The sequence below is a fragment of the Myxine glutinosa genome, chromosome 1 (genome assembly GCF_964187855.1).
Source record: "Myxine glutinosa chromosome 1, kmMyxGlut1.1, whole genome shotgun sequence".
NCBI lineage: Eukaryota > Metazoa > Chordata > Myxini > Myxiniformes > Myxinidae > Myxine > Myxine glutinosa.
In genome coordinates, this window is record NC_136261.1 from 168,011,199 (window position 1) to 168,025,612 (window position 14,414).

At 41.1% G+C, this 14,414-nt stretch overlaps 1 protein-coding gene across 1 annotated transcript in view; it reads right to left on the minus strand.

Annotated features, from left to right (window-relative positions):
* Positions 1-3,748: 3,748 nt before the first annotated feature.
* The window catches only part of LOC137416307 (phospholipid-transporting ATPase ABCA1-like), a 203,631-nt gene continuing 192,965 nt past the window's right edge, over positions 3,749-14,414 (minus strand). Inside the window, exons 40-44 of the mRNA XM_078771422.1 lie at positions 13,146-13,280; positions 12,854-12,957; positions 12,278-12,370; positions 11,907-12,162; positions 3,749-5,278 (exon numbers count right to left, since the gene is read on the minus strand). Of these exons, the coding sequence (XP_078627548.1) occupies positions 5,168-5,278; positions 11,907-12,162; positions 12,278-12,370; positions 12,854-12,957; positions 13,146-13,280 (699 nt within the window). The 3' untranslated portion in view covers positions 3,749-5,167. The remainder of the gene's footprint in view (positions 5,279-11,906; positions 12,163-12,277; positions 12,371-12,853; positions 12,958-13,145; positions 13,281-14,414) is intronic.

Sequence of the window (14,414 nt, forward strand, 5' to 3'; positions counted from 1 at the left end):
TTTAGAATTTCAATAAAAGCCACATCACTGTTCATATCGGTAAATATTATTCCATCGTATTTCAAATCGTGATATCAACTGTACGCTTTTCTTTAGGGAAAATAATTGAATGATTTTGTACCTCTTCTTCAGCTTAGAACTTCAGGATAGACGACATTGCTGATAAAAGTTCCCTTTCTCTCTTTGACGTTCTTGGCAAACATTTTTATATTGTCGCTGCTGCCAACGCGACTCATGGCGACATAAAGCTGTCCATGGCTGAAGAAATCTGTTTTTAGGTAGATGCCTACCTTTTCTAATGTCTGACCTTGAGCCTTGTTACTGGTCATTGCAAAGCAGAGTCGGACAGGTTTTCGGATGGAATGATTGGAATCCTCGGTATGAAGATCTTGTTTCCAGCATGAGGCCCAGTAGCTAGTGTCGCATCGATGAGATTCGGCATCAGGTTGTCCACGATGTATCGACTCCCATTGCATGGCCATTTTTAGGGTCAAAGTTTCTCAGCAGCATGATCGGAGCTCCCTTCTTGAGGCAGACAAATCGTTTTGGCAATGGCCTCTCCAATATTGTACCCATTTGTGACGTTTGTCACATTGTCTCCAGTACCCGTTTGTGACGATGTTTTCATTGTGACGAAAATATTCGAATTATTATTCGAATATTTGAATTCGAATTTATTTATTCGAATTGCACGAATATGTGAATTGTGATTGTGTTTCATTGTGATGTTTGTGCGGCGACAGGCGGTGTGTACAAAGGTCAGGGACGTGATCAACGCGAGCTGATGACGCGCTACTGGGAATTCCTCGTTCGTGGGGCACTGTCTCAAGCCCCAGACCCCATCACGGATGGAGCTCAGCGGTTTACCCGAGCATGACGGCTAAGGGCAAGGTACACGCTGGCCCATCCAGTGTAGCGCGCGTGCGGCCCCGGACATCGAAGGGCATTAAACATTAAAAGGTTCATTAAAGGATTACGAAACGAAAAACATTACGAAATTACGTTCACACCGTCACGTCAAACACTACCGTGAACACATACATTGTCACAACATCGTCATAATGAGAACATCGTCACAATGAACGTTATGCGAACACGAACGAATGTTATGCGGGAGTCGAAACCTGAGAATGCTGGAGACCAAAGCTGAAATTGGGAAAACTAAATAGCCTATTTTACTCGCAGGGGTCCCAGGATTACCCACCCAAAATATCTTTGCGATCGGTTCAGCAGTTTTTACGGTACATTCGAACAGACAGACGGACATTTGGTGAATTATAGTAAGATGATGTTGATGAAACTTGCCCACAAGCTTCAAATCTGATGCCTAACGAAGGTGTATAGACTGCATGAAAATGTGCGCTCAATAAGTGGGTCTACAACGGAAGGGGTGAGGGGGAGCAGTTCGACACCCCCAAAATAGGTATTTGCTCACTTCTCCAAAACTACACACACAATTTTTGATGAAACTTGGCCATATCTGATGGCTTCATATCTGATGCCTAACGAAGGTGTATTGACTGCTTCATTTTCGACCTATTGTCACTTGGCTGATCGGGGCGACCTCCAAAAAGTTGGACATAGAAAAATTTTGACTCCATTGGTAATTCTTAGGGAAAATGCCAGGAGCATATAAAAGGCCCCTTTATATGGTATGTGGCAAACTATAGAAAAGAAGGGACATTCCATGGCTTGTAGAAAATACCAAACTATAGAAAAGAAGTGACTTTCAAAATATCTCGTGTGCATGCTGGACTACCCTTGTGATCTTAGGAGGAACCAAGTAATGCCCTCGAAAACTTCATATAAAGGGGCGCCAATTTGATTCATACAGCTGCATGAAGAAGTAAATGTATTTTATTTGCCAGATGTAGGGCATCCCTTACATCGCTCCTTTATATGAACTTTTGGTGGAGATCCGAATCTGGATCTTCACCAAAATCTAATCATTTCGTCCTTGTCACATACGCTACATCTCTGCCAAATTTCGTCCTAATCCATCCACTATTTTTTGAGATAACAGGAGGTAACTTGAAGAAACCTGTCCCCCTTGTGGTCTGGTTGCTATAGTGATTTGTAACAAAACACTGAGGGATGATCAACAATGAGTAGTCACTACATGAAAGGTGAACCTCACCTACTCTTTACACAACACATGGAGATCGAGGAGGCAAGTCGAAGAGTCAACCCCACCTGGCATTATATACGGCACGACAGTGGCTTGAAATCATGACCCTAAGATTTGAAGCAAGCCATCTTAACCGTGAATTAGCCATGCTCAATTGTTACTCCTAGATACTTTGTCTTGTGCTCATGGATCAAGGTCTTGCCACGAAACTTCACACGGTGTTTTAGATGCCTCAAAGTTATTTACATGGAAGGCAGAGACGACTGTTTTGATGGCAATTGGTTTTAGTCGCCATGATTACATGGAAGTATTTCTCCTTGATCTTGAGATCTTGTTCACGGATCATGCCTGCATCTTCCAACCTCTGTGCCTGAATTACCAGAGAGATGGAATCTGCATAAATATAGATCCAAGATGTTGGTGGGATATTGCTGTTGTAAAGAATGAAAAGCATCGTCAGTAGTCACCAGGACAGATCCTTGTAGGAGGCCATTCTTCAATGTTTTCATGCAGCTTGTATTGTCACCAAGTTGTATACAAAATTTCCTATTGCTCAGCATGTTGTGAACAAGCTGAATAGTAATCCCACACTTGAGGATCTTGGCCAGTTTGAGCAGCAGGCCTTTCCTCCAAACTGAATCGTAGGTGGAGGATAGGCCGATAAAGGCCACCACTGTTTTCAGCTTTTGCTGAAATCCACCTTACATGTGGCTAGTTCGTGCCAAGAACCGAGTACAGCAGTTACGGCCTCACCTAAAACTTGCCTGCTCATGTGGGATAATTTGCTCGAGGCTGCGCTTTAATCATTCCGGGAGGAATATTTCCAAGAGCTTATAGAACAGACTATGCAGGGATATAGGTCCATAATTTCTGGGGTCACCAACATGTTTTCCTGGTTTCAAAATGACGATGACCTTGGCACTCCTTCAGTCGTTGCGTGTAATGCCAGGAGCGAATACATTGGAGAATAAATTGGGAAATGAAAGCTTGCCAAAGATATACAGAATTTCCTGGCATTACAAAGTCAAGAAATCCTGTGTATGTTCCCCTCTCTAACATCCATAACCCTCCCGCAGCCCTTCCTTCCCCTGCACAATCCCCCACCTCCAACACTTGTGTCCATGGGTTTTGTAATCCTCGTGAGGAAGGGCTCGAACCACAAACTTCAAAATTCTACATTTTTAGAACTTCCAGATCGAAGCAAGCATTTTAAGTTGGAGTTTATGGCTACAGAAAGCACAGGTAGTTAAAGAATAAGGCAACTGTTGTTCACTCATGGACAGTGGTAATTGGGAAGTGGTGAAACGTGGATTGGTGGAAGTGGATTAGGTGAAAACGACAAGAAACACCATTTCACTGCAATATACTTTATTATAAATTTATATCATTATGCTTTTATATCCATATTATATGAAGTGCAAATTCTCACAAGACAGATCTCCTTGTTAAGACACAAGGAAAGGGTTACATTCAATGAACACAGGAGGCCATTCTCTCTTGCTTTTAAAGTGCTCAATGCTGTGCTGGCTGCTTTGGCTTGGAGTGACAATTGCATCAAAACAGGTTTAAAAATAAAAAAACCACCTTTAGAGGCCATTTTTCCCCGCAAGCGGGGGTTGGCCTTTTTCGGGAACCGTGGTTGTTGTTGTTTTTCGGTCCCCTTTTTGAAGCAATGTTTTACGGCCGGATGCCCTTCCTGACGCCAACCCTTTTTGCCGCCTTTAACGACAAACAGGGAATTACCAGTGAACTGGTCCTCAATTAGCCGACCTCAGAAGGATGACAGGCTGAGTCAACCCCCGTGGTGTTAATTCAGCGATCGACCGGGATTCAAACCCAGGATCCTAGGATCCTAAGCTGACACCCTAGCCGCTAGCCCAACACCAGGGTACGCTAGCCCAACACCATCAAAACAGGTTATGTGAACAAATCTCTGCTCAAAGCAAATCGCACCCTTTTCTTCCAGGCAAATAGCAAAACAAATTTGTTGGAGCATTTTGCGAAATTGGGAGTTAAATAAGTTGGAAGATCCACAGGAAGAAAGGACAAATGCGGAGCTCGGTCCAGGCTGTCCCATCATGAAGGTGAGAGGTCCGTACTGGTACTGCAGTACATGTCTATTGTTTGCTATGCCTAAGAGTTTGTGTTAGAAATAAAGTAATTGTCGTTGGTGAAACTTGCTGTTTTAGAGGGTATTCGAGAGAAGAAGAAGACCACTCATTTTTGCATCTTTGGATGCATAGGCTTGCCGAAGCAGTTTCTTGGCTATTGGGCCCAATCCTGGATGGGTCACCACTCTGATGCAGGATGCCCGAATGGCCCATTCATCCCAGTAATTTGGTACTCATTTTGCAGACGTCAGAAGGATGACAGGCTAAGTCAACCCACCTGGTGTTAATTCAACGGCTGACAGCATGGGCTTGAAACTCAGGAGCCTGAGATTTCAAGGCAGCCATCTTAACCATTAGGCCAACACCAGACTTTAATAGAGAAGGAAGGGAATAATAAATTGTGTTGGCAAATTCACGTTTTCTACATCCATTAGCAACCCCCAAGCACACCTCTTCCAAATTTCCAGCTTTACTTCCTGAGAGTTTGCTTCTTTATCCATCTGGTGCCTCCTTCTGGTTCCCCTATCCCTCTTTCCTCCCCACTTCCCTTATTTGTCCAAGTCTCCCTCTATCTTATTCTTCAACACTTGTTGGTGTTTCCTCCTCTCCACAGTTTATTTTGTTCTGTTACTTCCTGTTTTGTCCAGTGTTCTAGCTCTTCCAGGAGACTTTACTTTGTATACAGGAAAAATCCCGTATTGGTTTGTAACTGTTTTACCTTCCTTCATTTCTTGGAATTATAGTTTCCATTATCTGGATAATTACATGAAGGCTGAATGTTTAAGGCTTTATCATAATTGGCATTGTAATTGAAGTACACACTTACAAGGCTTTAAAAATGAATGTGCATAAGCTTTCTCAATAAATATATCCTCTATAAATAATCAAGGTAAACAGGAGATGTGTCTTCGGTATTTTGCTTCCTTCCTTACACATTGTTGGATATGGACGAGGCGACCGCTGGTCGCGTTCCTTCTACCGAAGCGCCATTTTCCTCCAGCGACTGCTCATGTTGGTGTTTTGCAAATCTCACAAACACCTGCACACAGCACGACAGAACAGTTCACCATGAATTCAAGGTAAATCGACGATTCAAGGTAAAATTGGTTTACTCTGTATGTATTATTCTCTGTATGTTTGGAACTCTCCCAAGGCAGCCAGCCAATGGGAATATTGTACTGGGCCATGTGCTCCGGTGGTTGGACTCCACTCAAAAGTTTGTGACGTGCTATATAAAGGACAATAGTGTCGGCATCTCTACTCACCTGACTCCATACAGAAACCAAGTCCTAATTGTAGTCAGGTTCACGATGTTTTTTCGTTCAAATTTTTTGGAGATTAGCAAAACTATACATTTTTGGAATATTCAGAGCATGAGGAATCCAAAAATTAATGTTGGCATTTGCGTAGACACCTTTGCGAAAATGACACTCAGGACAGTGATGAAGATCTGTAAAAGCATATTCCTGAACGGTATAGACCGAGTAGATCCTGTGTATAGGACTTGTAGTTCAATCTCATATTAACAAGGCTGCTTTCTTGCTTTATAAACCCAAACCTATAACTTCAAAGGACTTGCAATATCATGTATTATGTAATACAGTTATATCACAAATATAAAGACAATGGTTTTCAATTACCTTTGTTTGTTGCTTTTCTATAATCCTGAGCACTATTTTGAGGCCTTTATTGGATTCCTTGACAAAGAAAACATAGGATTGGCATATTTAATCAAGTTTCTAGGTTGATTAGAAGCCGAAATAGCGCAAAACATGTATTTTATGGCGGCCATTTTGAAAATCCAAAATCTGTGTCTGTGCAAATGCCAACATTGATTTTAGGATTCTCCATGCTCTCGTGATTCCAAAAATGTACAGGTTTGCTAATCTCCCAAAATTTTGAACGAAATTACATTTGTTAACATAGTGAACCTGACTAATGTGAGAATTACCTTTACAAGCCAAGCAGGAGCATTAGGGTTGCTGTGACGTGTTAAATCATATGACGTCAATCCGTAATCGTCCGCATGCTGAAGCTTCAACGACCATATTTTAATATTTATTTTATTTTATTGAAAGTCGCCCTATTCAAAGCTGAGAGGCACTAAATGTCAAGAGCTACAAAGATAAATAAGAGAAAAAAACTGGCAAAACCTTCACCTGGTCCTGAAATAAACCTCTTCACAGGACCACTGTACAGGAGTGGTATCTACACAAGGCAGAATTTATTTTTTTTACTACACCCATTGGGTGTTTTTTAAGAGACACCAACCTCCCTGCGCCTTGTATTTATTGTTTTGTTTGTTTTTAAACGTTTCTGTACACCGCCCTTGAGGCTCGGTTTGCAAGCCACCGTCTACACCGTCATATTTTCACCGTCCAATAAAGTCCGTCCGTCCAATAAAAGAGACATAATTACTCTTCATGGAAAATGTTTTTCGAGTTTGTTTTATCCCCAAAAATACACCGTAGTGAACGCACATTTGTGTTAAAAGGTTGGTCTTTAAAACCTACCCTTATGAAGGGAGACAGACATCTGTACAAACACACAAACTGACATTGTGTTTTATATGACAGATTTATTGTTCACTGCAGTTCTATGCCACACAGAGGCTTATTAACCTCACCTTAAGCAGGTACAGAGTACGACATCTACAGCGGAAAGCGATGAGGCTGGGAAAGTGTGATTGGGCCCATAGACTTTAAGAAGCAGAGTGGTAAGGAAGCATGCTCAGTTTAGATGTTCCTCTTACTGCATCAATTAGGGGAGAGAGTTTTTACCTCCGTCACCAAAGGTGAATGCAGGTCATATTTTCACCCCTGGCTGGCTGTTTGTGAACAAAATATCTCAAAAGGTTGTGGACGGATTCAGACGAACTTTGGCAGAGATGTAGCGAATGTGACAACACGAAATGATTAGAGTTTGGTGAAGATCCGGATTCGGATCCGACTACTAGAATTTTTAAAGTGATTATTCACCATTTGGTGATAGGGCCAAAACGATACATAGCAGGATATCTCAAAAAGTTATGGATGGATTTGGACGAAACTTGTTGGACAGGTTGTGTGTCTGACAAGGACAAATAGATTCGATTTTGATGAAGATCCGGATTCGAATCCTGCTACTAAAATTTTTAAAGTGATATTCACCATTTGGTGATAGGGCCAAAACGATACATAGCAGGATATCTCAAAAAGCTATGGATGGATTTGGACGAAACTTGTTGGACAGGTTGGGTGTCTGACAAGGACAAATAGATTCGATTTTGGTGAAGATCTGAATATGGATTAGGATATGAGAATTATTTATTTTTTACGTGATTCTTCACCATTGGGAAATAGGGCCAAAAACGATACATAGCAGGATATCTCCAAAAGTTATGGACGGATTTGGCCGAAACTTGTTGGACAGGTTGTGTGCGTGACAAGGACAAATAGATTCGATTTTGGTGAAGATCTGAATTTGGATTCGGATATGACAGTTGTTTATTTTTTACGTGATTCTTCACCATTGGTAAATAGGGCCAAAAACGATACATAGCAGGATATCTCAAAAAGTTATCGATGGATTTGGACGAAACTTGGTGGACAGGTTGTGTGTGTGATAAGGACAAATACATTAGATTTTGGTGAAGATCTGAGTATGTATTCGGATATGAGAGTTATTTAATTTTTTACGTGATTCACCATTGAGAAATCGGGCTAAAAGCGATATATAACATGATGTTAAAAAAAGTTATGGACGAGTTATGAATAAACTTGTGAATGAGTAACTTAGGTGACAAGAACAAGCCGATTAGTTTTTGGTTAAGGTCCTAATCCAGATCTACCAGTGAGATACAAAACAAAGTGTTCAGCCTGGCGGAGGTATGCGCTCTACCGAGTGCCGTTCTAGTTTTTAGTCTTGAGTTTAGAGTGGGAGCAACACATTCTCAAGTTAGTCAGGTCGCATTGGAGTCAGAGGCGTGTTCAGGGCTGCCAGAAGAAAAGTCTGCGTGTGTGGAGTTTTGTATGAATTGGCAGCAGGTGTGGGGAACAGAGTGGTGCCTCAGAGGCCTATTTGCAGATAGCCGTTGGCACTCGAGGTGCCCATAACCATGGGGCTGAGAACAGAGGAGCTCGTTACACCTGGCTGCAATGATCACTGCAATCAGAGACTGGTGGCATTCACCTTTCGTACTTTTATTTTATTACCTATTTTATTACTTCCCCTTCACTTTTAATTTTACCCCCCATTTCCAACCAAATTCCTCCATCGTGCATGGTTCTTCTAGCTTAGTTACTTTCAATGATTCTTGGGACAATAAGCAATAAGCCCCCCCCCCCCACCCCTTCCCTCCTGAGTTCCACTGGGAGGATTGGATGTTTCTAGTTATAATAAAAAGCAATAACAATATGAGTCATTATTGCCTTGAACCATGAACCATATCCCAATTGTGTGATCCAATTAATTTGGTGTTAAATGACACCGATCCCTTTCTGGACCCACTTGGGTGGCCAAGGTACAGGGTGTTCATGTAGTCAGTCGTTGTACAACTTTGTACTCTTATAACTTTAAATGTACACATGATTACTCAATACAGTTCAAATTTTAGGCTTCAGCATAACCGCCATCCCGCGTAATACACCGCTCAATCCGATTTTCCAACTTCCAATAAAACATTTTTCCAGTTGCTGCCGAGTAACGTCATGAAATGCATTTGTGATCATAGCTCTGGATACATCCAAATAATGTGGTTTTGATGAGTAAACAACAGTTGTACATCTCCCCATAAAATGTAGCCCAATGGATCAGGTCAGGCGAACGAGGTGGCCAAGCAATTGGTCCACATCTACCGATACACTCGTCTGGGAAGACAACGATGAAGAACCGTCACACATTCGAAGCATAGTGGCAAGGAGCCTCATCTTGCAGGTACAAGGTGATATGTGAAATACCTTATCATCGTAGTTCAGGAACAAATAAATTCCACAACATTGCAAAGCAACGTTCACCATCCATGACTGTTTCTTCTTCCAAAAAAAAAGAAAGGACCAATGATGCGTGATTCCCTAAGAGAACCCAGACAGGGATTTATTGGTTTTTGGTGAGTCTCTTTAATGTTTCCAGACTTCCTGAGGTTTTCTGTCCCCCAAATGTGGTAATTGTGGTGGTTGACTCGACCAATGATGCAGAAGTTGCCTCATCAGAAAATGTAAACTCATCAAGAAAGAGAGCGAAATTATGGATTTAAAACACACCATTAATAATAACATTAACATCAACAAAACTTGATGAGTTATACTTTCATATGTAGTTTGTTTCCTCTCGTGTGTACATCAAAAGTTACAAACGTTCAAAGTTTCACAAGGACTTTTGGAGTGCCCTGTCTATACGGGTATCGGCGCAGATCTGTGGGAGACATGATTGTTACATTGCATTGTTACACATCCAATTTCCTGATTAGGTTTCTTTCCTCTATAGCCATGGTCTCTGGACACATAACTAAGAAATTCCAGAACTTTTGTGCCTTAATTTACTTCACAAAAAAAGAATATTGGATAAGAAATTGGCAGAGCTTGTTTTGTCTCAGTCTTGTTCCCACAATGAAAGGCGAGTGAAGCCAAGGCCCAAACAGTCTGTGAGCCAGTTGAGATTTTGCCAGGTCTAAGTTGTCCTAGCAAAATAAGACATTCATTCTTGCAGATGAAAACAAGAAGTTGGAATTTGTTTAGGATACAGAGAAGTATTGTTTTAAGTTTTACAATGAAAAGGAATCAAAAAATTGAATTCTTCAATGGATGTTAATCTCTGCTTTAAAAAACTGCGGTCATTCAGAATCGAATCAATGTAACCATGAACTGAAAGCAGATGGCCCATAATAATTGGAAATCTTAACTTAACAAAAACGCAGTATAAAGATAAAAACGTTTTTTCTCCTTCATCCGATGCTTCTGAAACTACATGGTAATCACAGATACTTACCCTGCGCAGTCAACTTGGTGCGAGCCAACTCTTTTGTTTTTGAACGTTTCTTTTTTTTTGATCCAATATGGCTGCCAGACCACGTGAGCAATGACATAAATTTATATTCTCTAATATAATTGTTGCACAGATCATGCTCAATAAATTTCAAACTGATCAGACGAAGCATTGTCCCTGTCGAATTATGACATCATAATTATGGCACCAATGACGTCATCGTTAACAACACCTATTCCACATATGGAGTTATTTACAATGAGCCACGTTTCAATTTTTTCCATAGAGCAGTTTTGGAGATATAGAGGTGCAACGTTTTTCGGTTTTTCCAAGATGGCGCCTGTACTACATGACATATGACGTCAGGATTATCATTAAAATATTCTAAAGGAGGAGGCACTCCTATGGTGAAAATTTCGTGTCCATCAGACCAATGGTTGCTGAGAAAATGAATTTTAACAAGTACAAAAAGTTTTAATTAAAACAAAAGCCGCGTCGATGTTACACAATGCCTAGATGCAGCTGTGCCTATAACGTCGATGTTATAGGCACAGGACATTCCTATTGATTCGATTACTTGATGTTATTTTTGTGCAAAGTGAAAATATATCTCGGCAATTTCCCGTGTGTGGCGACGAATTTTTAATATATCTCGGCATTTTCCCGTCTGTTATTTCAGGCGGTGTATGACTGACCATGCCGCGATTTAAAAAATATATATCTCGGCAATTTCCCGTATGTGGCGACACGTGAACGAAGCTATGCTCCTCTCTCCACATTATTGTGACGACGTATAAATTAAATATTTCATCGTGACGATTGTCATCAAATGGACGAATTTTTAATATATCTCGGCATTTTCCCGTCTGTTATTTCAGGCAGTGTATGACTGACCATGCCGCGATTAAAAATATATATATCTCGGCAATTTCCCGTATGTGGCGACACGTGAACGAAGCTATGCTCCTCTCTCCACATTATTGTGACGACGTATAAATTTAATATTTCATCGTGACGATTGTCATCAAATGGACGAATTTTTAATATATCTCGGCATTTTCCCATCTGTTATTTCGGGCGGTGTATGACTGACCATGCTGCGATTTAAACAAAATATATATATATATCTCGGCATTTTCCCGTCTGTTATTTCGGGCGGTGTATGACTGACCATGCCGCGATTTAAAAAAAATAATATCTCAATGTACTTGAAGTTACAGGCCTTTGAGAATTCATTTCGTTCTATAAAGGGCAACTTTCATCGGATTTTCTTCCCGTTTTTTTTCAACCGAGTCTAAAACTATGTTAGCGACTGTGAAAAATGAAATGATATATCGAATTTGATTTGAAATAAAACTGTGTGAGAGAGGAAGACACCACGGGCCTACAAAACAGGCCTCAAAGCTATGCGAGTTAATAAAATGGTGGATATTTGTTTATATGAAGCCTCTCCCACAATGGGTGGAGCTATGGTTCCCAGAATGGGTGGAGCTTTGAGGTTTTGTCTTCTCTGCAAGAACAAGAAGAAGAAGAACAAGAAGAAGAAGAACAACAACAACAACAGCAGAGGGCACTCTATGACCAGCATCTTGCGACGCGGCTAAAAATGCAGACATGCACGGCACACGTACGTAAGCGAATGCTTAACCCCGCTTTTCACTTCGCGAGCGCAGGGTAATGACACGTCTCCTTTGTTGGCGACACACCTGATCCAGTGTTGTTTGAGAGATGGAGTAGTCTTCCAGGCCGAGCCTCTCCTTGGCTTGAGCCAGCAAATCAAAGGCTCGACTTAGAGAACAGGCCTGCTCGCCAGCGAATAATGGTAGCTGGTAGCGCAGCGTGGTGTGGTGACATTCTTGCACAGTGGCCCCCGGAAAGGCTGAATGCAAGAAGGTCTCGACTGGGCCAACATCAGGTTTAGTTCCACTCAAGCGTAGTTCAAGTGTGTAGCCATCTCCAAATCTGGAAACACGTCAATCGACAACAATATATGAAAGTAGCAATGCAAGACTCGATAGCTCGTTCTGATGTCGTAGTAGAAGTAATCAAGTTAAAATGGCTGCCTTCTCCAACTCACTTGTTCTTCAGGTGTTGAACACTTCCCAAGCATTGGAACCTTCCATTCACCATGATAGCGATGCGGGTGCACAGTGCCTCACATTCCTCCATGCTGGTAAACACAATTCACAAAACATCATCACTAAGGAAACCATTTTGATCTGACAACCTTACGCTACATGAAATAATAACCACATTTAGAGGCCATTTTTCCCCGCAAAGCGGGGGTTGGCCTTTTTCGGGGACCGTGGTTGTTGTTGTTTTTTTGGTCCCCTTTTTAAAGCAATGTTTTACGGCTGGATGCCCTTCCTGCCGCCAACCCTTTTTGTCGCCTTTTACGACAAGCAGGGAATTACCAGTGAACTGGTACTCAATTAGCCGACCTCGGAAGGATGACAGGCTGAGTCAACCCCCCTGGCGTTAATTCAGCGATCGACCAGGATTCGACTGACATGAAATGTCAGTTGTAATTCTCCATAATATTCAAATAGAGTACGTCCATGCCAGAACTTTATAATCCTCCTGGAATTCCTATATCATAGTGAAAGGAAAGTCAAAGCTGATCACACGCAAGGTCACAGACAATGGTTCACACCTGTGTGAGGTCAAAATGACTGATCGTCCCTCACGCACCACATTGCCAATGCACTCCCACAGAAAGCGCCTTGCCTGTGGATCCATTCCTGCAGTTGGCTCATCCTGAACAAAAAGAAATGATGCAATGCCATACAATATATCATGGATCTGTTCAGAATTCAGCATGATGAGGCTGGTGTTCAAGGCAGAATGCTGGTTACTGCATCGCCATTTGATACGGAGCAATGTTGTCTGAGGCACTGAACCTGCGGTGCACATGAAGGAAGACATGATGTGTTGCAAAGACTCACCAAGAAGATCACAGGAGGAGATCCGGTGAGAGCCACTGCAGTGCTGAGCTTTCTTTTGTTGCCCCCACTGTATGTGCCAGCAGTACAGTCGGCATAGCGCAGAAGCCCCAGCTGCGTAAGACCTTCTTCTGCTACCTGCCAACAAGTACCCACAAAAAAGTCTGGCTGAGTCAATCATAGACTTAAAGACCTATTCAATACTAATTTAACTTTAAATCTATGAAATTTTAAAAAAAATGTAAAAACGTAAAAAAAAAAAAATTTTATTTAAAAAAAAAAAAATTTGTACATTTAATATTTATAATTTTAAAATTGGAATTAATTAAAAAAATTAATTCATTAATATTTAATGAATTTATTTTAATGAATGAATTAAGAATTTTTTTTTTATTATTTAAATAATTTAAAAAAAATTAAATTAAAATAAATTGATTAAATATTTTTATTTTTATTTAAAGACTTGAAAGACGGCTAACTTAAAGGTTGTTTGTCCTTGCGTGCTGCTTCCTTTCTTGATGCTGAGCATTAAAAAAAAACAATAGAGCACGGACAAACAATCATAAGGTGGCAATACTAGTGCAGGCTTTTATGGGCCTATAATGACTTCCTCCAGACCTGGTGGTGGCTTAACGGTAAAGATCACTGGCTTGAGATCTCAAGGTCCTGAGTTGATTCAGCCCAACATCCTTCCTTGGTCAGCAAAATGAGAACCAGCTTGCTGGGGAAAATGAACGATTCGCGTTTCCCACGTCTGAGTGGGTAGCCCTAATTGCTCCCCCTAACCAATGGGAAAATGGCGTGGCAGCCCTATGTGTCTGATGGCGTGAAAGGAATGGTTGTTATTAATGGCGTCCTCCTGTGTTAAAGGATCTTCCAAGGAAACATACAGTGCATTCAAAAAGTATTCAGACCCCTTCACTTTTTTCACATTTTGTTGTGTTGCAGCCTTGTGCTGAAATCGTTTAAATTCATTTTTCCCCTCATCAATCTACACTCAATACCCCAAAATGACAAAGAGCAAACAGGATTTCAGAAAGTTTTGGAAATTTATTAAAAAGAAAAAACTGAAATATCACATTGACATAAGTATTCATACCCTTTGCTATGACACTTGAAATTTAGCTCAGGTTCCTCCCATTTCTCTTGATCATCTTTGAGATGTTTCTACACCTTGATTGGACATGATTTGGAAAGGCACACACCTGTCTATATAAGGTCTCACAGCTGACAATGCATATCAGAGCAAAAACCAAGCCATGAGGTCGAAGG